General features: G+C 45.8%; 1 protein-coding gene across 1 annotated transcript in view; it reads right to left on the reverse strand.

Moving 5' to 3' along the window:
- Positions 1-20,261, reverse strand: part of otog (otogelin) — a 217,048-nt gene that overhangs the window by 44,325 nt on the left and 152,462 nt on the right. Inside the window, exons 35-38 of the mRNA XM_078221380.1 lie at positions 19,419-19,479; positions 18,310-18,485; positions 13,029-13,174; positions 589-678 (exon numbers count right to left, since the gene is read on the reverse strand). Coding sequence (XP_078077506.1) covers positions 589-678; positions 13,029-13,174; positions 18,310-18,485; positions 19,419-19,479 — 473 coding nt within the window. The remainder of the gene's footprint in view (positions 1-588; positions 679-13,028; positions 13,175-18,309; positions 18,486-19,418; positions 19,480-20,261) is intronic.

Genomic DNA, 20,261 nt, shown 5'->3' on the forward strand with positions numbered 1-20,261 from the left:
AAGCCATTCAGCCCATTGAATCTGCACCAACAACAATCCCACCCAGCCCCTATCCCCGTAGTCCCGCTTATTTACCCTGCTAGTCCCCCTGACTTTAAGGTCAATTTAGCAGTACGTGCCACTTTGGGTGTTTAATGTTTCACAATGAATGACAATGCATCCTTCGTTGTAAGGTGATGTGCACATTTATAATTCATTCCTGACCATCTGTTTAATCACAAATATCTCATACTTACACAATTAATGTAAAATTTGTCAAAACATTTGTCCTTCAATTGAGTATTACTGTTTTGGGCCATGTATAAATCAAAATACCGAGAAGTTTATTGTGCTCATTCCTTCATAGAGAAACATTTCAACCGTATCAGTTAAGTTCCACCGCAATTGTGTTAATACCTTTAATATACAGGAACTAAGATATCCTCAGATCAGAAGATCCCACTGTACTGCACTATTGCATGTGATTAGGAATGGTAGTTCTTAACATGAATGCATCACCTTGTTTATTTGTATTACCTGGAAAAATTATGCAGTAATTCTGAGACATTAAAAACATGCAGCTAATTAGAAATGAGAAAATCAACCTACCCTTCTTAACTGTCGGTCAATAATGACATAGTTTGATCCATGAGTTATGTTAAGCTTTGTCAGACATAGAAAGCTGGAATTCCATTGAGGCTGGATCATGGTCGTCTGATTAGAAAGGAACATGTTATTAAACACTCAGCTTTTGTTTGAAAATGAATCTGCATGGTACAGGATGCCAAACAATTTTAATAAGCATTTGTAAGACACTCGCTAGGCCTCATCTGGAGTATTGCATCTTGTTCTGGGCGCCATCCTTAAGGAAGGATGTGAAAGCATTGGAGAGGGTAGAGAGGAAATTCACAAGAATGATTCCAGGGATAAACAATTATGAGCATGATTTTCCCATCTCACTGCACTGGTCTCGTAGCATAGCTATGGGGTGGGAAATTTCAGCGGGAGGCTAAAAATGGGAATCGCGCCCTGCATTGGGCCGCCCGCAATCCTCCCAGGCCATTTTTTCTGATGTAAATATTTATGACCTCATTTAACTCCTATTAGTAAGCACGGGGTGCAATTCCCCTAAGTACCACCACCTACAGGACTCTTCCCCACTGCACCCCTCTCTCTGCCCCAATCTCCCAAGGACTGCCCCAACCCCCGACGGGTTCCCACCCACCCCCCCACTACCTCCCCACAGGAGATCTCTGACCACCTACTACACCCCCACAACTGCCAGACCCTCCCTCCCTAACTGTCTGACCTCCTCACTGCCTTGTCTGATTCCCCAGACTATCTACCACCCCCCATGACTATCCACCCTGCTTCCCAACTGTACAATTTTCACCACTCTCCACCCCTCCCCCTCCCACCACCATCCTCCCCACCCATTTCTCCTCCCCAATTGTCCGACACTCCCGGACTGTCTGAACCCTTCCCAACTGTCTGACACCGCTCCTCCCATCTGTCCGATACTACCAAGGCTGTCCAACCACAGCTCCCTTCTCCGGGCTGTCAGATCCTCTCTGACTGTCCCCTCCTGACTGTTCAATTCGCGCCCCCGCCCACCAAACTATCTGTTATCTCAACCCCCCCACAACTGTTCATACCCCATTCAATTGTCCAACCCCCGCTGACTGATTGACCCCATTCCTGACTGTCTGATTCCGCCCAACTATCCAACCTCCCATTACTGTCCAACCCGCCCCTCCCATGACTGTGTGAGCCCTCCATGACTGTCCAACTCCCCATACGATTATCTAAATCCCCCCCCACCGTCATCCACAATGACTGTCGGACCAACTCCACCAATTCTAATCACTTGCCAGACAAACCTAACTGGTCCCTGTCTTGAAAGTGGTTGGGCCTTTAAATATATCTGATTTATGGCAGCCAAGAAGTAAAAATGGGAACATGGCCTCTTTGCATCTGACTCTGAAGCCCTCAACAGAAAAGTTTGGGAATGCACTGTCCTGCACAGATCTGAGTGACCTGAGTCAATCAGTCGGGCAGGACAGGATTGAGAAGATTTGAAGGTAAAAAGTAGGAGATGAGTGGCAATCTGACTCTGATTACCACTCCATGGAAACTCAGGGCCAAACAGTTTGGCAGAGATCTCAAGTGTGTACAGGGATTCAGGTGGGGTTTCACCATCTGAAATCAGTAGAGAGCTTTGGTGTGAGACATTATGCAAGAGTGCTGTGAGACCCATGCTTAAGAAGGGGTTCCCACGATCATGAAGTACTTAAGGATAATTGGTTGGTCACCTAACCAGATGGTAGTGGAACAAACCCAAAAACCTCATATCTTGGAGAATAACAGCAACAATGAGGAGAATCAAACTGAATTCCTGAGAGCTGTGGCACACCTTGGTTGGTCCAAGGAGAAGTGAAGAAACTGCCAAGATCCTCCAGAGTATAGGGGAACGCTTAGGTGGAAATAAATGTAGAAAATAATGTCCTGTTGAGATTTCCAGGCATAAAGAATAAGTGTTTACGAAATATGTTGTTCGTAGCATTTGCTTTGTTTAATTTTTGCACAGGAAAGGTTTTGAGGGTGATTCTCCTAAAAAAAAATTCTAAATGCTGAATTCACAGGAAGATTGGTGTAAATCACGATTGTTTTTTCAGTGGGAGCTCAGACAAGAATCTCCCACACTCTGTGCCATGCAGAGGTCACAATCATGATTATCATTGAAAGCTCGGAGGGCAGGGCCTATTCACGCTGGAGTCTGACAGTTCCGGGCCTCTGCGCATGTGCTGTGGCCCCGATCTGTCAGCCTCCTATTTGCTGGTCAGCTCGATCGCGGCTCGATCGTGGCCGTCTATCCATTCGCGGGCCAACCCTGACCCCACTCCCATCCAGGAGCGCCCTGATCTCCAGCCCCCCACCCCCAGCAGTGACGATCCCCCCACTCCCCCCCCCCCACCCCAGCAAACCCCCCCATGGGAGGCAGATCCCCCTGGGAGGCAGACCCCCCGTCACCCCAGCAGACTCCCCCACGGGAGGCAGACCCCCAGCCTTGCACCGATCGCTGGCCTCCTCCAATCCTGACTGGACATTAATGCAGAGTGGCAGCGGGAACCCCCACCCACACCGATCGTCCCCTAGGCCCCACCCCCAGCTGGCCCCACACTAAGCCCTCCCCAATAGGTCATGCCCCCTTGGCACTGCCCGATGCCCAGTGGGCAGTGCCAAGATGCACCCTGGGCATAAGCACTTTGCCACTCAGGCAGTACCAGGGGGCACAGACTGGCACTGCCAGGGTGCCCATGCCCAGGGGGCACCATCCCCCACCGCCCGACCCCCTCGGGGCCCCCTTCACTCCAGCAGGGTCTCCTGCTAGTTTCCCAAAAGTGGGGAGCTAGTGTAATCCTCGCTGGAGTGAATTTGAACTGGCGGGGTGGGAGATACTATCGGGCCCAGAGAATTCAGTCCCGGGCCCAATAATGACATTCAAATAACATTAAAATTAGATTAAAATGACTTACCTGGTCTTCCCGCCGATTTCCTGCGTGGTTCCAACCGCGCCGAATTTCAGGCAGTGGGAGACGCGCATGCATCGGGAATGCATGCGCGAATCCCGCGAATCGGCACACACGCGCATCTCCGATCCGATCCGCCAAAACATTAGCGGGTCGGAATGGGAGAATCGCCCCCTTTGTGTTTAAAATGTGAAATATTCAGGTGTAATAAAAAGCAAATTACTGCGGATGCTGGAATCTGAAACAAAAACATAAAATGCTGGAAAATCTCAGCAGGCCTGACAGCATCTCTGCAGAGACAACAGAGCTAACATTTCTAGTTTGGATGACCCGTTTTCAGAGCGGGTGTGCTTCTTATAGTTAATAACTGGAAGTTCACATTTCTTTATTAGAAGTTAATTGTCTTCACCGAGATCATAACACGTGCTACTTATTGGTGCAGGTAGCTCTCAGACTTCCCTCTGTCAATTATTGACCAGCATTCAGAAAACTCTGCTGCAATGTTGGTTTAAAATAAAAGTTAGAAACAATGTTTTTTCCAAAGTTAAATCTTGAGAGTGTGATACTCTTTTGAATTAACACTTATTGATCTGAAAATATAACTGTTCGCTGATGACTCTGCTGCCAATTCAGAGTCAGACATACAACGTAGCAAAGATCCGTTCCCCAATTTATGCAACAGCTCTGGCCTTATGGTTAGCACAAAGAACACTGAAATAATGACAGCAAAATTTCTGTCGGATCGCGGTGGGAGATGCGCGTTGCCAGCCTTGTACTGGGATTTGCACATGCGCTGGGAACGCATGTGCATCTCCCAGAGCCGGTGAACAGTCACCGGTCAGACCACACTGGAAACCAGCAGGTAAGTAATTTGAATCTTTTAAAAATGTATTCTAAATATGTTTTAAATCTAATTATCGGGAATTTTCGGATCCCGATTGAATCTCCCACCCAACCAGGAGTACTTCATTACACTAGCTCCCCACGTTCGGGGAACGAGCGGGAGACCCACCGGAATGAAGGAGGACAATCAGAGCCCCCCAGGGGGTCGGGCGGTGAGGGGGTGGTGCCCCCTGGGCATGGGCACTCTGGCAGTGCCAGCCTGTGCCCCCTGGCACTGCCCAAGGGGCAAAGCACCCATGCCAAGGGGGCACCTTGGCACTGTCCATCGGGCATCAGGCAGTGCCAATGAGGCGAGGCCTATTGTGCATGGGGCCTGGGGCAATCAGTGGGGTACAAAGAACAAAGAACAGTACAGCACAGGAAACAGGCCCTTCGGCCCTCCAAGCCTGTGCCGCTCCTTGGTCCAACTAGACCAATCGTTTGTATCCCTCCATTCGCAGGCTGCTTATGTGACTATCCAGGTAAGTCTTAAACGATGTCAGCGTGCCTGCCTCCACCACCCTACTTGGCAGCGCATTCCAGGCCCCCACCACCCTCTGTGTAAAAAACATCCCTCTAATATCTGAGTTATACTTCGCCCCTCTCACCTTGAGCCCGTGACCCCTCGTGAACGTCACTTCTGATCTGGGAAAAAGCTTCCCACCGTTCACCCTATCTATCCCCTTCATAATCTTGTACACCTCTATTAGATCTCCCCTCATTCTCCATCTTTCCAGGGAGAACAACCCCAGTTTACCCAATCTCTCCTCATAGCTAAGACCCTCCATACCAGGCAACATCCTGGTAAACCTTCTCTGCACTCTCTCTAACGCCTCCACGTCCTTCTGGTAGTGCGGCGACCAGAACTGGACGCAGTACTCCAAATGTGGCCTAACCAGCGTTCTATACAGCTGCATCATCAGACTCCAGCTTTTATACTCTATACCCCGTCCTATAAAGGCAAGCATACCATATGCCTTCTTCACCACCTTCTCCACCTGTGTTGCCACCTTCAAGGATTCGTGGACTTGCACACCTCGGTCCCTCTGTGTTTCTATACTCCTGATGACTCTGCCATTTATTGTATAACTCCTCCCTACATTATTTCTTCCAAAATGCATCACTTCGCATTTATCCAGATTAAACTCCACCTGCCACCTCTCCGCCCAATTTTCCAGCCTATCTATATCCTGCTGTATTGCCCGACAATGCTCTTCGCTATCCGCAAGTCCAGCCATCTTCGTGTCATCCGCAAACTTGCTGATTACAGCAGTTACACCTTCTTCCAAATCATTTATATATATCACAAATAACAGAGGTCCCAGTACAGAGCCCTGTGGAACACCACTGGTCACAGACCTCCAGCCGGAAAAAGACCCTTCGACCACTACCCTCTGTCTCCTATGGCCAAGCCAGTTCTCCACCCATCTAGCCACTTCTCCTTGTATCCCATGAGCCTTAACCTTCTTAACCAACCTGCCATGTGGGACTTTGTCAAATGCCTTACTGAAATCCATATAGACGACATCCACGGCCCTTCCTTCATCAACCGTTTTTGTCACTTCCTCAAAAAGCTCCACCAAATTTGTAAGGCACGACCTCCCTCTTACAAAACCATGCTGTCTGTCACTAATGAGATTGTTCCGTTCTAAATGCACATACATCCTGTCTCTAAGAATCCTCTCCAACAACTTCCCTACCACGGACGTCAAGCTCACCGGCCTATAATTTTCTGGGTTATCCCTGCTACCCTTCTTAAACAACGGGACCACATTCGCTATCCTCCAATCCTCAGGGACCTCACCCGTGTCCAAAGAAGCAACAAAGATTTCCGTCAGAGGCCCAGCAATTTCATCTCTCGTCTCCCTGAGCAGTCGAGGATAGATGCCATCAGGTCCTGGGGCTTTGTCAGTTTTAATGTTCCCTAAAAAACCTAACACTTCCTCTCTTGTAATGGAGATTTTCTCTAACGGGTCAACATCTCCCTCCGAGACACTCCCGGTTAACACGCCCCTCTCCTTCGTGAATACCGATGCAAAGTATTCATTTAGGATCTCCCCTATTCCCTTGGGTTCTAAGCATAATTCCCCTCCTTTGTCCCTGAGAGGTCTGATTTTCTCCCTGACAACACTTTTGTTCCTAACGTATGAATAGATGGCCTTAGGATTCTCCTTAATCTTGCCTGCCAAGAACATCTCGTGACCTCTTTTTGCCCTTCTAACTCCCCGTTTGAGTTCTTTCCTACTCTCTCTGTATTCCTCCAGAGCTCCATCTGTTTTCTGTTGCCTGGGTGGGGGGTTCCACTGCCACTCTGCAGACAGGATCAGTCTGGGACGGAGGGAGGGCAGCGATTGGGGCAAGCTGAGGGTGGGGGTGATCTGCCAGGAGGGGGGCCTGTCTCCAGCGGAGGTCTGCCCTGGGGGGGATCAGTGGGGTCTGCGGGGTGAGGGGGTGGGGGGATCGCCACCGCTGGTTGGGGAGGGGATGGGCTGTACATTGGGGCACTCCGGGCCGGGGTGGGGGACGGGTTGGCCCGGAAACTGTAGTGGGGGCCGCGATCGGGCCGTGGGGGGGTCTGGAGGGGCAGCACTGCAGGGGTCTTAGGCTGGCAAGCGATTGAGCTGGCCAGCAAACGGGGAGTCTGACAGATTGGGCCACTGCGCTTGCGCAGAGCTCCAGAGCTGTCAGACTCCGGCGTGTATAGGTCCCGCCCCCCTGGGTTTTTAATGATATTCATGACTGGGACCTCTGCAGTGCACAGAGTGTGGAGATTCAGGTGAGAAGCTGAACTGAGAAAACAGTCAGGATCTAGAAAAGTTTTCCCGCCAATTCAGCGCGTTTGGGAGAATCGCGGCAATGTACCTGCCTACAGTGTACTCTGTGTTATGTATGCAATGTGTGGCCCCTTTAAGAGATGGGTCAGGTGACCTGGGGAGAGGACTGGCCTGCCCGGGATCTGTGCCGACAGGCAGTCAAGGGCTGGACTGCGAGGAGAACTGTTCGTTAATAAACCCTTGTTTATTCCTGTGGCTTGCCTCCATGTGGGTTCTTTGGACAGTAGTCTCCAATTTAACACTCTGGATATCTCTGCTTTGCAGCTCTGCAACCACATGGGCATCTCACCTAATACACACAGTCATTTCGAGCCTGCAGTGTCTGTGTGTATTTTTAAGAGTTATATGACAAAAGATACTGAGCTATTTTTCACTAGACTGAGTCTGACTCACAGGGACTGCATTTTGAGTCTTCACCAGGGCCGAGAATGGAACTGGGTATGTGCTTAAAAATAGCCCTGCCCACTGATATGCCGATTCTGCACCTCTGGGTAATTTTTGCTATTGGCCAGGACTTTTCCTCCAGGGGTGGATAAAAGAGGTCAGAACAGCTCCAGTTGCTGAACCTATCTCTGAGGGGGAAGCTGTCACTCAGCATAATTCTCCATTTTTTTTTAATTGTTGAAGTTGTACAAGACATTGGTAAGGCCACACTTGGAATACTGTGTACAGTTCTGATCACCCTATTATAGAAAGGATGTTATTAAACTAGAAAGAGTGCAGAAAAGATTTACGAGGATATTACCGGGACTTGATGGTTTGAGTTATAAGGAGAGGCTGGATAGACTGGGACTCTTTTCTCTGGAGCGTAGAAGGCTGAGGGGCAATCTTATAGAGGTCTATAAAATAATGAGGGGCATAGATCAGCTAGTCAATATCTTTTCCCAAAGGTAGGGGAATCTAAAACTAGAGGGCATAGGTTTAAGGCGAGAGGGGAGAGATACAAAAGGGTCCAAAGGGGCAACTTTTTCACACAGAGGGTGGTGAGTGTCTGGAACAAGCTGCCAGGGGTCGAAGTAGAGGCGGGTACAATTTTGTCTTTTAAAAAACATTTAGATAGTTACATGGGTAAGATGGGTATAGAGGGATATGGGCCAAATGCAGGCAATTGGGACTAGCTTTGGGGTTTTTAAAAAAAGGGCAGTATGGACAAGTTGGGCCGAATGGCCTGTTTCCATGCTGTAAACCTCTATGACTCAATGACTCTCTTCCTCAGGCCCTCAAAGTGAGGAGTATGCTTGAAACAAAGTACAGCCCATGGCAAGAGCTTACACGAGAAGTCTTTTAAAATGGGGAGGCTATTGCGTTGCAGCTTCCACTCAGTTCTGGCTGACCAGGAAGTTCTCCCACTCTTATCACCTGCCATAGGTGCATCAGACGGATTTACAGGTTGATCATCAGCCTGTTTGGCCATCACCTTCCAAGGTAATCAAGTCTTGGTGGGTGTGCTTGAACCATGAGTTTCTAGCTCAGAAGTAGGAACAATACCCACTGCACCACATTTCCTCCACCGCTTAATGGGCTTGCAGTGCAATAAAACATGGTACACAGAATCCTGAAGCTGGAGAACCAATCAAGGGCCTAAAAGAAGCAGCAGGCCCCAATGGAAGATACATGAGGGAGGGAGAGGGAGGCACTCTTCTTCCTTCCAACTTATTCAAATCTTAAAATAAGAAATGGATCTTGCAACCAAGCCACCATGTATTGGAGTGGGGTGGCGGAGGGGTACACCTTTATAGGACAGTGTGTGACTATTCCTGCATCCAGACAAGCACATTCTGTCTGATAGAGGACTCCACCCTCTGGTGTGATCACTCACTGTGTTTTCATTGGTCTCTCAAGTCAGGTGACTTGCTTCTGCTGGACTGTCTTAAAGAGACAGACACCGCATACACAACAGTAGCCACATTCATACACCTAAACAGCATGATCAGGCAGGGGACAAGGCTAGCCCACTGCACTTGGGGTGTGTTGATGCCTGTGGTCGTGCTTTCCCTTGCTAGGGTAGAGTAAATGATCAGGGTAGCCAATGACGTTAAACCAAGGCTTTACCTGATGCAATTTTTCAAAGCCAACTTGGCCTTTTGGTTAAGGTGAAGCATTAGATCAAGCACAGGAAGGGGAGAAATGCCTCATCCTGTCAGCTTGGATATTGTTAGATCGAGCCCAAGATGGGATGCAAAGTCTTGTCAGCTTGGATCTGATTCATCACTCATGAGGACCATAGAATCTCTACAGTGCAGAAGGAGGCCATTTGGCCCATTGAGTCTGCACCAACTACAATCCCACCCAGGTCCCTCCCCCATTTATCCTGCTATAGTCCTCCTGACACTAAGGGTCAATTTACCATGGCCAATTAACCTAACCCGCACACCTTTGGACTGTGGGAGGAAACCGGAGCATCCGGAGGAAATCCACGCAGACACGGGGAGAATGTGCAAACTCCGCACAGGCAGTGATCCAAGCCGGGAATTGAACCCAGGTCCCTGGCGCTGTGAGGCAACAGTGCTAACCACTGTGCCACCGTGCCGACCACGATTGGACTTAATTTGAATTGGCTCTTTTGAGTAGAAATAAAGTCCGAAAAGGAAAAAAAGTCCCCTTTGCTTGCAGAAAACTTCCAGTCAGTGTCCTTTAATTGGACTTAATACGCTGTTAATGAACTGTGTGGGCAGGTAACTCTGCGATCACTTTCCCCCATTCCTGCCTATAGAAACGTGGTCCAAAGACAGGACAGAGTCGGGGAACTGGAATGCTGTCCGGCAGGGCTATATTTAGCTTCCCTTCATCTTCCCCCTGAGCCCCGTTAGGGACTCAAAACACATCCCTCAGTTTACCAACAGGAACAACTTTTATAGAATGAGTCTCAGCTGACACTCAGCAAAAAGAGCAAATATTGCGATTCATTTACCTTCTCTTTTAAATCTTTGGTGAAACTTGAGAATTGAAGTGAAACTGTAGTAATTCACTATTTATAAAATGGTCCTATTTAAATTGAATTATAAAATGTATCACATACCCAGCCAAATTCAAGCAGGGAGGATATCGTGGCAAAGGATTTAGACAAAATATGAACCATGTACAATAAAGTAGGAAACCGTGTGGATGTATATAACTTAATTAAAAACTTCACATATTTTTCTCACGACGAAGTATCAAACATCCTGTCTTTTTCCACAAATATTGTTAATAGATGCACTATAATAATCAGGACCTCCTTCCAACTGCTTTGTTATATTATAGCTATGTAGCAAAGACATTTAATAACATGCAATTAAGGCCTAATTTGTGCAGTGGACCAGGTGTTCCTGATAAGTAAACACATAATTAATGAAACGATGAGTGGAGTGGTTTGGTTTGGGTCTGGTTAGATACATGTGAGGACATGATTAAGCTTGACCCTAATTTTAAAAAAAACACCTGCTGAAGTCCAGTTAAGGAAAGCTTTTGAGCTACCATGTATTGAACATTTGAAGATTTTGTCAGTAATTTGTTACCATTCTTTTGAGATGCTCTCTATTCAGGAACTCCAATACTTTTGATAATTTGTAGGCCATCGTACAAGAGATTGTGTTGAATATGAAACAGCTTTGACTTCTCCAATGCAACCTGAGTAATGCAATTGCAAATTCATCCCAAATTCATTTATGCTCGGCTTGTTTCCAAGAGATTGATTCACATAGCCACAGCAATCTCTACAGTGAAACTAATGGTGTGATGTCAAATTTAAAATGTGTTCTTCGCTTAGCTTTATTTTTGTCTTTCTTTAATGCAGCAGACTAATAGTATAGCCATCTCTCGAGTAATAATCTCTCTGCTTTAATATAATCCTTTTGACCAAACTTTTAATATCCTGTCCAAACACACTCTCTGACTTAGGGTCAATCTTAAAAGAAGTATTTAAAGAGGCAAACACTCAGATCACGGCTCTCTACTGCTATTATATTTGTTTTGGATTTCCATAGGTGTGTTGTCTTAGGCATTGGTTTTTATTGACTTATATTACACTTAAGACAGCCTGTATATAGATGGGGTTGCCAATCCTCCAGGTTGGCCTGGGATCTCCAGGAATTGAAGGTAAATCCCCAGGACGCAACCGTGTGCAACCCCCGAGAAAAATACTTATTTTGATTTTATTGCTTTCTTTGAGGCTATTTGGTTAAAGGTAAAGCATCGTCCGATTGGATAATGAGTCTTTTATTTTTCCAATTGGCATAAGAAGGCTGTGCATCACAGGATGGACATTTTGGCCGATTAATGGCTGGAGGATGGGGGCAAGTCATGTGATGAAACCTCCAAGAATACATTTATCACATTTGGTAACCTTGCTTATAAATAATGTCTTTAATGTAGTAAAATGCCCAATGTGCTTCACAGAAACATTATCAAACATCTGTTCCTGCTACAGTTCACAGTTCACTCATTTGTGTGTGAAAGTTGCAATTGTGTTCCTACAATTCAAGCAAAACCAAAATGTGTACATTTAAACAGCTTCCAACCAGAAATTGGCAGGTTCACCATGACCATCTGAAAATTAGCTTAGGCGGACTTTGGGCTTCGATGGGGCAGCAGAGGTGCCAATATTTCTGATGCAAAATCTACATTTGGAACTTGAAAATTGCTCTCGTGTCTACAGATTCAAAACTGATCATTTCTGATTTGATTTCTGTGTTCATATCTTTGCCTACAGATGCTATACAACTTGTAATTCACTACGTCATACAGGTGAAATTATATAAGATTTGAAATGTGACTTCCACCCATCCAAACCCAATGCTGGAGAGGAAGAAGATAAGTTTTAAAAAGAATATCTATGGGCTGATTTCTCTTTCAAAGATTTGAGAAGCAAACACTTCAGGATATATCACCATGAATCACAAATCCACTACATTTTCAGTCAAAGTGCAAACAATAAATATGAGATACTAAAGTATGTTCACATATCTCTGAATTGTTTGTTCCTTTGATGATCCCTGTTCAACATACATTACTGTATGTTCTAAAGAGGAAACTAACTTTATTTTCTGTAAATAAAATTGGATGATAAATACATGGAACAAGAGTAATCCTAACAACATTTTATTGCATAAAAGCTAATTGTGCACAAAATAGCAAAATAATGTCCTGGTTTGACTTTTGGTCTAAACTGGTAGAGGAGCGGGGATCCTCCAATTTTGTCACTCCAGGCTGGTGAAAGGAGAAATCAACTTTCCTGTTCCACACGACTGTCTTGGAGCCCCTTAATAGAAAATGTGGAAATCGGCTGAGTGGACTGTTATGCCTTCCATAATCAAATAGGCTGGCATAGCACTCTGTCGCATGGACAGACAAAAAATGGTCACTTGAGCTAGACATTTCAGAGCTCTCGGTGCTTTTGGACTGAACAGCAGCAAGTCAGCACTAGCAGGAGAATGGAAAAACTTGTCAATAAAAAAGATCTGAACTGCAGTGTCTCCAATGGTTATGGAGATATGCACCACCTATGAATACATGCAACAGGCCCAAGTGAACCAGCTGCAAACTCCTTCTGACCAAGGCAAATGGATTACATTCATGTTATAGTTATTTCTCTTATAACAAATACCAGTGTTGTAACACTGCACTAAATTATTAAAAATAGATGCCAAGGAATTCCTTTAATTGAAGTTGGCTCCCAAAGCACACTTGATTAAAAGTAAGGTAAATGTGTTGAAAGATGAGGGATATTTAAGAATTAGAAAGCTGTAGAAATTCGGGCAACCTTGTATTTTATTCTGCGAAGTAACACGGATTCTCAGGGGTTTACATTATCGTGAACACTTACCATCTGGCTGCTGAGGCATTCGCTGATCCCGATAATAATGGTTTCATTTGCCAGTGATGCAATAACGTACGAAGCAGCTCCAGAAATGCCAAAGCCGCTTCCATCGAAAGTAATTAAGTGTAGATTAGCAAGAATGGAACACCGACCTATAAAAATTAAATGGCTTATGTTGTTATTAAAAACTAGTTCCCAACCTCAGTAAGCTGAGCTTCAAAGCAGGATGATTGCAGTTTAGGGAAGGACCAAGTCTGAGAGAGCCCTTTCACATCATACTCAAATTATAAAATGATGTTTGCGCAATGACTTGAATCAGTACAAGCATGCTTACAAAACATTGGTAAAACCTTTTCAAACTTCTATTTAATATCAATTTTAAATAGCATATGTAGATTAGGAAAGTTTCTGCAGTAAATATTTCATAAAATGCAAAATCACGTAACACAAAGGCAAATATTTTCCAACTTGGACAACAGCACATTCACATGTAAGTCCTTGCTTCATTATGTGATATATGGTTAACTGCTCTCTTACACTGAATTATATAGAAGATTATTATCTTCAAGTAGAATCTCTGCCCTTCTTTACACGCAAGACAGATTTTCACTCTACTTTCAGGTGGGAGCGTGATGCCATTCCTTTCCGATTGCAGATCTACCTGCCATTGTCTGGCCAAGACATTGGCCCTTTGACTGAGGGTTTGTATAGTGCCTCCATATTGCTGATTTGTGGGAGCCAGAAATGCAAGAAAGATGGGAGTGAACTAATGTGTGGTTTATGAAAAGGGTTGGAGGATTTGTCAGCCCACTTCAAAGAGTGGGCTTGGCACTGAGAGAGAAGCAACATGTTGTGAACAAAATGGGAAGATGGTCATGTGCAAGAAAATGGCACGAAGATGAAGGCAATTAGCAGAATGTCTTTTCAGTTGTTGCCAGCATCAAATATGAATGCTGTTTGTGCCTCTTCAGAAATAGGGGCAGCGATTCTCCCATTGCGACTACAACATTTCTGTCGGGTCGCGGTGGGAGATGCGCGCCTGTGGCCTCGAACAGGGATTTGCGCATGCGCCAGGAATGCATGCGCATCTCCCAGAACCGGCGAACAGTCGCCGGTCAGGCCACGCTGCAAACCGGCGGGAAGGCAAGTAAGTCATTTAAATCTTTCCTGCACGTATTTTAGGTCCCGATTGAATCTCCCACCCTGCCAGGAGTATTCCATTCCAGCTGGGTTCAGACAAGCTCCCCACATTCGGGGAACTAGTGGGAGACCCTGCTGGAGTGAAGGGGCAATCGGGGCCCCCCAGGGGGTTGGGCGGTGGGGGGTGGTGCCTCCTGGGCATGGGCACCCTGGCAGTGCCAGCTTGTGCCCCCTGGCACTGCCCAAGAGGCACCTTGGCACTGCCCATTGGGCATCGGGCCATGCCTAGGGGACGGGACATACTGTGGGCAGGGCTGAGGGTGATTGGTGGGGGTGGGGGCCCCGCTGCCACTCTGAATTGAGATCAGTCTGGGATGGAGGGAGGGCAGCGATTCAGGTGGACTGGGGGGGTGGTCTGCTCGGGGGAGGGGGCCTACCTCCGGAGGAGTCTGACCCCGGGGGGGTGGTCAGCAGGGGTGGGGGGGGGCCTGCCGGGGTGAGGGGGGTGGGGGGATCACCACTGCTGGGGGTGGGGCCTGGACATCGGGGCGCTCCGGGGCGGAGGGGGTCGGGGCTGGCCCAGGAATTGTTTTTGGGGCTGCGATCGGACTGTGGGGAGGGCTGGAGGGGCAGCACTGTGGGGGTCCCAGGCTGGCCAGCGATCGAACTGGGTTTTTAATGACATTCACGACTGGGACCTCTTCAGTGCACAGAGTGCAGAGATTCAGGTGAAAAGCTGAACTGACAGAACAGTCAAGATTTGGAACAGTTTCCCCGCCAATTCAGCACTTTTGGGAGAATCGCCCCCAGAGTAGCTGCACTCTTCCATTGTGATTGCAATGGAAGCATGTGGAATGGAGGAGAGGAACAATTAGAGCACAGAGGAGGTAGGAGCAGGTGAGCAAAAGTGTTCGGTGCTAATACAGAATTTTAAGATATAATGAATGTAACACATCATTCTCATCTTTGCAGTTTGAGTAAGTTTTTTCCAATTCACTGCAGCATTTCTAAATCTTAGTCCCACAGCAGGAGACATCCAAAATTTAAGAAACAACTCATGAGTTAAAAGACAGCTCTATGCCAAGAGATGGAAGCTCACTTTAAAGACCCACTCGTTACCCTGTCCTCCAAATCAGCGAGCTATCAATCAGTGATATCAAATTGTGGTCAGGCTACCTGTGAATATTAGGTCAGACTATCAGAGCATGGGATTATCTGATGGTTGTCCCAGTCAATCTATCCACCTAATGTGCACTACACAAAGAGATTTGCACAGCTGGCTTTACAGATAGACATAAGTGTTCTGAGTCCTTGCCAATGACCAGATATGCTGGTAGTAAGAAACCATGGCATGAAATTGGAAAATATAAGCTTCAGACACAGCCGAGAATGTTGGAGCAATCCTTTTCACATCGAATTACGGGAAAAGTATCTCCCTTTCTAATTTTATATTATTATCTGTTGAGAATATAAGTGAGGATAGTTCTGTCCGTTGAGCACTGTTTAACACATGTTTAAATGTCAATTGTCAATTTAGTGTTGAGTTGGAGGCCCCTTTTGGACAGGTGGCCAAGAGACAATTATGACAGCCTCTGCATAGTTTCTGTTTATTTTACATTTTGCCAAGTAATTTGGTGCATTTCCAAATATTTTTTCTATTTCAAAAGGCATGGAGCAATTTAGAATCCAGGTTTTCATTACAATCCTGGATTTTTTTGAGGGTATGATGTAGAAAATTAGAAGGGAAACATAGTTATTCAATTGCCTTCTCTTTGACGTTCATAACATAAAAGGTAAAAAAGGCAGTAATTTTTCCAAAATGAAGCCTCAAAGTGAATGTTTTTGCTCTGATGTGCATATTTTAATGATCTCCCCATTATAGTTTCTAAAGGTGAATACATTATTTGTATTACTGTAACATTATATTGAAACATTACTTAATGTTTTGTGAAACTGCAAATTATGTCATTTGATTGTGAAAACCTGTTTGGCATGAACCCCACCAGCAATAACAACCTAAGTTTGTTTAAGCATGCCATCTCAACAAGCTAATTTTACCTGAACAGTGCATATACTAGCACATTAAAATTATTCTCTATGAGATTAAATAATCAAAGGTACATTTTAACCTATTGCCTCTGTTTTCCCTTTTTTTGCCACTTTGTATGCATTTCAGGATATAACACATGTTGGGATTCAAGAAATAATAATTGGAATTGGGGCAGCACGATGGCACAGTGGCTAGCACTGCTGCCTCACAGCACCAGGGACCCAAGTTCAATTCCCAGCTTGAGTCACTTGCAGAGTTTGCACGTTCTTGCCGTGTCTGTGTGGGTTTCCCCCGGGTGCTCCGGTCCCCTCCCACAATCTGAAAGATGTGCTGGTTAGGTGGATTGGCCATGCTAAATTCCTCCTCAGTCTACTCAAACAGGTGCTGTAGTATGTCGACTGGGGGATTTCACAGTAACTTCACTGCAGTATTAATGTAAGCCTACTTGTGACACTAATATATAAACTTTTTAAAACATCATTCCAAACTGTGTCTGTATGATTTAAATTAGATTTCAAGTCATTACAACAATAAAAATGGGTTATTTCTGCATTGGTTTTGTTTTTGCAATTCAATCTTTCTGCTCAATTGGCATAAAGTATCCAGGCAAAAGTTTGTACTGGTAATAATCTCATATTACAAATGAAAAAATTAAAGTGTAAAACTGCTCCTTAACTTTTTCCCATGAAGCTTGGGTATTCACAAATATTCTGTTTAGTACTGTTGAACCAAAGTATCGAAAAAAATTAATTTTATATTTAGATATAAAATTTGTTCCCTCCTAACAAGTTATGAACGATTGGCAAGATTATTCTGACCCACACTGAGAACCCAGATGAAGGCCGATATAAACATGCTGTGGACTGCAGAAAGCTAATTTTAATACATTAGCATGTCATTACCATCTCTCTCTCTGGGATTTAACCCCCCCTCACCGGATATTCAGCGGGCACTGATGTGCCATCTCACCGGCACTATTTACAACAGGTTCACATAGACGAGAACCTGTTGTGAGTGTTTGCCCAGGGTAAGTATAGTCCCTAGGGGAGAGGGACATGGCCTGGCAATGCCCCCGGCACTGTCCCTTGGCACAGGTTGGCACTGCTAGGTTGGCATCATGCCAACCTAGCAGTGCCAATCTGTGCCAAGAAGTGGGAAGCTGCCGATGATCTGGGGGGGGTGAGGGGTGGCAGAAGGGGCCAATGCTGGTGGGGTAGGAGGAGAAGGGGCCAATGATCGGTGGGCAGGGGAGAAGGGGCCAATGATTGGGGAGACAGAGAAGTGCCAACTCCGATTGAGGGTGCCCTCCCAACGGACATGGGCGACCCATCCCCTCCATGCACATGGAGACCTCCCTCCATGGACATGAGGGACACCACACCACATAAGGAGGGCCTCCCCCCCTTTACGCACATGAGGGAATCCCCCCCCCCTGGCCAGGCTCTCCAGCACTGCCCCCTAATCCTAACTCCAGGACCCTGTGCCAGGGTGCAGTGTTAAGGAGCTGTGTTGGGGGGCAGTGCCAAGGTAATGCCCAGACATGTCCCTCTCCCCAGGAGAAATACTTACATGCACGCCCCCGATGGGTTCCCTTCACCTGCTTTTGAAACGCAGTTGTAAATCTCACTGATGTGACATCATGTCGGTGAAGGGGGAATTCCAAATGTGGGGCGAACGATATGACAGAAAACCCGCTAATTATATTCAAATGTATTGAAATTAGGTTCCCAACCTTCCTGAATGGGAACAAAAGGACTTGAGAATCGGGAAACAAGATCTTGCCGGCGGAATTCCCGTTTTCTTGGTGTCTCAAGATTTTGCGCCCACATTGCTGTTTGTGTTTGCGGCGAAGATGGGCACAAAATCTCTCCTCTATTTTACGTCTCGCAATATTGACATGGCTCTAATGCTAGTGAATTCTCGAGTGTTTCAGTACATTCACAATTATCCAATGCAGAGACAATTCATCCACTGAACTCGCTTTGTGGTCTGTGTTGATTACTGAGTCTACCGCCAAAATCAGCTTGGATACTATTGTATAAAACATTAACCATTTTAAGACCAAAGCATTTGAACAAAGCCAGATGTATGTCTTACATGGGCATTCCCACTGTGGACAGCATTTGTCACCATTCACCTGGACAGCAAATCCGAAGAGCTCACAGCTCGGTGGAGTCACAATGTGGGGACAGTGATGTGATCTATTGATTTGGGTAATTTGCCCTTCCACACATATTTGTTTGATGCATTCATCTAGATCCTGGGAAATTGGAATCTGCGAAACATTTTTTTAAAAAAAGATTGATTTACATTGGTAGTAAGACTGAATCTTTATCTTTTATCATCTATAATGCCTGTGAAAAAGCAATGGTGAATATCAAAATAAAAATTCCATTAGAAAAAATGACATTTACTTACAACAAAACAACAAGCATAACTAATGACCAAAGGTAACAAAACTCCAACATGGATTTATATAATGCTTTTAACATGGAACAATATCCTTAGGCACTTTTTATTATTATTTGTTTACTAGGATGTAGACATCGCTGGTTAGGCCAGCATTTATTGCCCATCCCTAATTGCCCTCGAGGAGATGGTGGTGAGCTGCCTTCTTGAAACCTTATGGTCTAGCGGGGGGTGGTTCTTGGATTTTGACCCAGTGACAGGGACAGCAATATATTTCCAAATTGGGATAGTGAATGACTGGGAGGGGAACCTCCGGGAAGTGGTGTTCCCATGTCTTCTGCCTTTGTCCTTCCAGATGGTAGTGGTCATGGCTTTGGAAAATGCTGTCTCACTCAAGGATACTTTGTGAGTTCCTGCAGTGCATCTTGTAAATGGGACACACTGCTACCACTGTTCGTTGATGGTAGAAGGAGTGAATGTTTGTGGATGGGACGCCAGGCTTGCTTTGTCCTGGATCATGTCAAGCTTCTTGAATGTTTTTGATGCTGCTTTCATCCAGGCAAGTGGAGAGTGTTTCATCACACTCCTGAATTCGTAAGAGAGTTCACACAAAATCTGACATTGAGAAATGTATCGTAATAAGGCAGGTGACTTGGTCAACATGATAGGTTTTAGGAAGCATCCTAAGGAGGAGGAGCAGAGAAAGCATGAAAGAGAGAGAGATATGAAGTAATGGAGGAATTCAAAGAAAAGGTTAAAATTTTCAATCTTTGGCTGCTGATGAGCCAATTTGGGTTGAGAAGCATAGGCATGATGGGTGATGAGAGGTAGTATATAGACAGCAGAGTTTTGGATCAGCTGAAGTTAACATATGGTGGAGAATGGGAAGTCAGTCAGAGAGCTTAGGAGTATTTGAGACGGGAGGAAGCAAAAGCCTACATGTAGGTTTCAGCAACAGATAGGCTGAGACAGTCCATACTATGGAGGTGAAAGTCTTGGTTGACAGCGAGGATATAAAGTTGGAAGCTTGGATCAGATAGCCAGGATTGCAAACAGTCCTCTATTAGCTTCATAATGGTGGGAAGGTGGGATGGGTTTGATGGCTAGGGAATCTATTTTTCACTTGGGCGTGTGAAGGTAACATTCAATTGGACAAAATGTCTGCTTACCCCAGTACTGGATTTCATACTAGCACCATGACAAATCAGAGAAAATTGGGAGTTCAGGGAAACAGCGCAGGCCAGTTGGGGGGTGGGGGGAAAGCTTTGGGGAAAGTTCAGCTTGCTAAGGGGTGCAGGGGGGGGGGGGGGGGGGGGTGGGGGGTGGCGGGGGAAGCTTTGGGGAAAGTTCAGTTTGCTAAGTGAGTGGAAGGAAGGGCTCATACAGAGACAGCTGAGTGATTGGTCTCGGTCTTGGTGACAAAAACATACGTACAAAAAATTTTATGTAGCACCATCATGTAGTAAAATGTCCCAAAGGTGGTATCAGACAAAATTTGACAACAAAACACATAAGATATGAGGACAGGTGACCAAATGCTTGGCAAAGGAAGTAGATTTTAAGGAATGACTTGAAGAAGGAAAAAGAATGAAAAGAGGAAAGAAATTCTATGAGGTCAGAATTGGAGAAACACAGAGTAG

This window comes from Mustelus asterias, chromosome 9 (genome assembly GCF_964213995.1).
Source record: "Mustelus asterias chromosome 9, sMusAst1.hap1.1, whole genome shotgun sequence".
Classification (NCBI taxonomy): domain Eukaryota; kingdom Metazoa; phylum Chordata; class Chondrichthyes; order Carcharhiniformes; family Triakidae; genus Mustelus; species Mustelus asterias.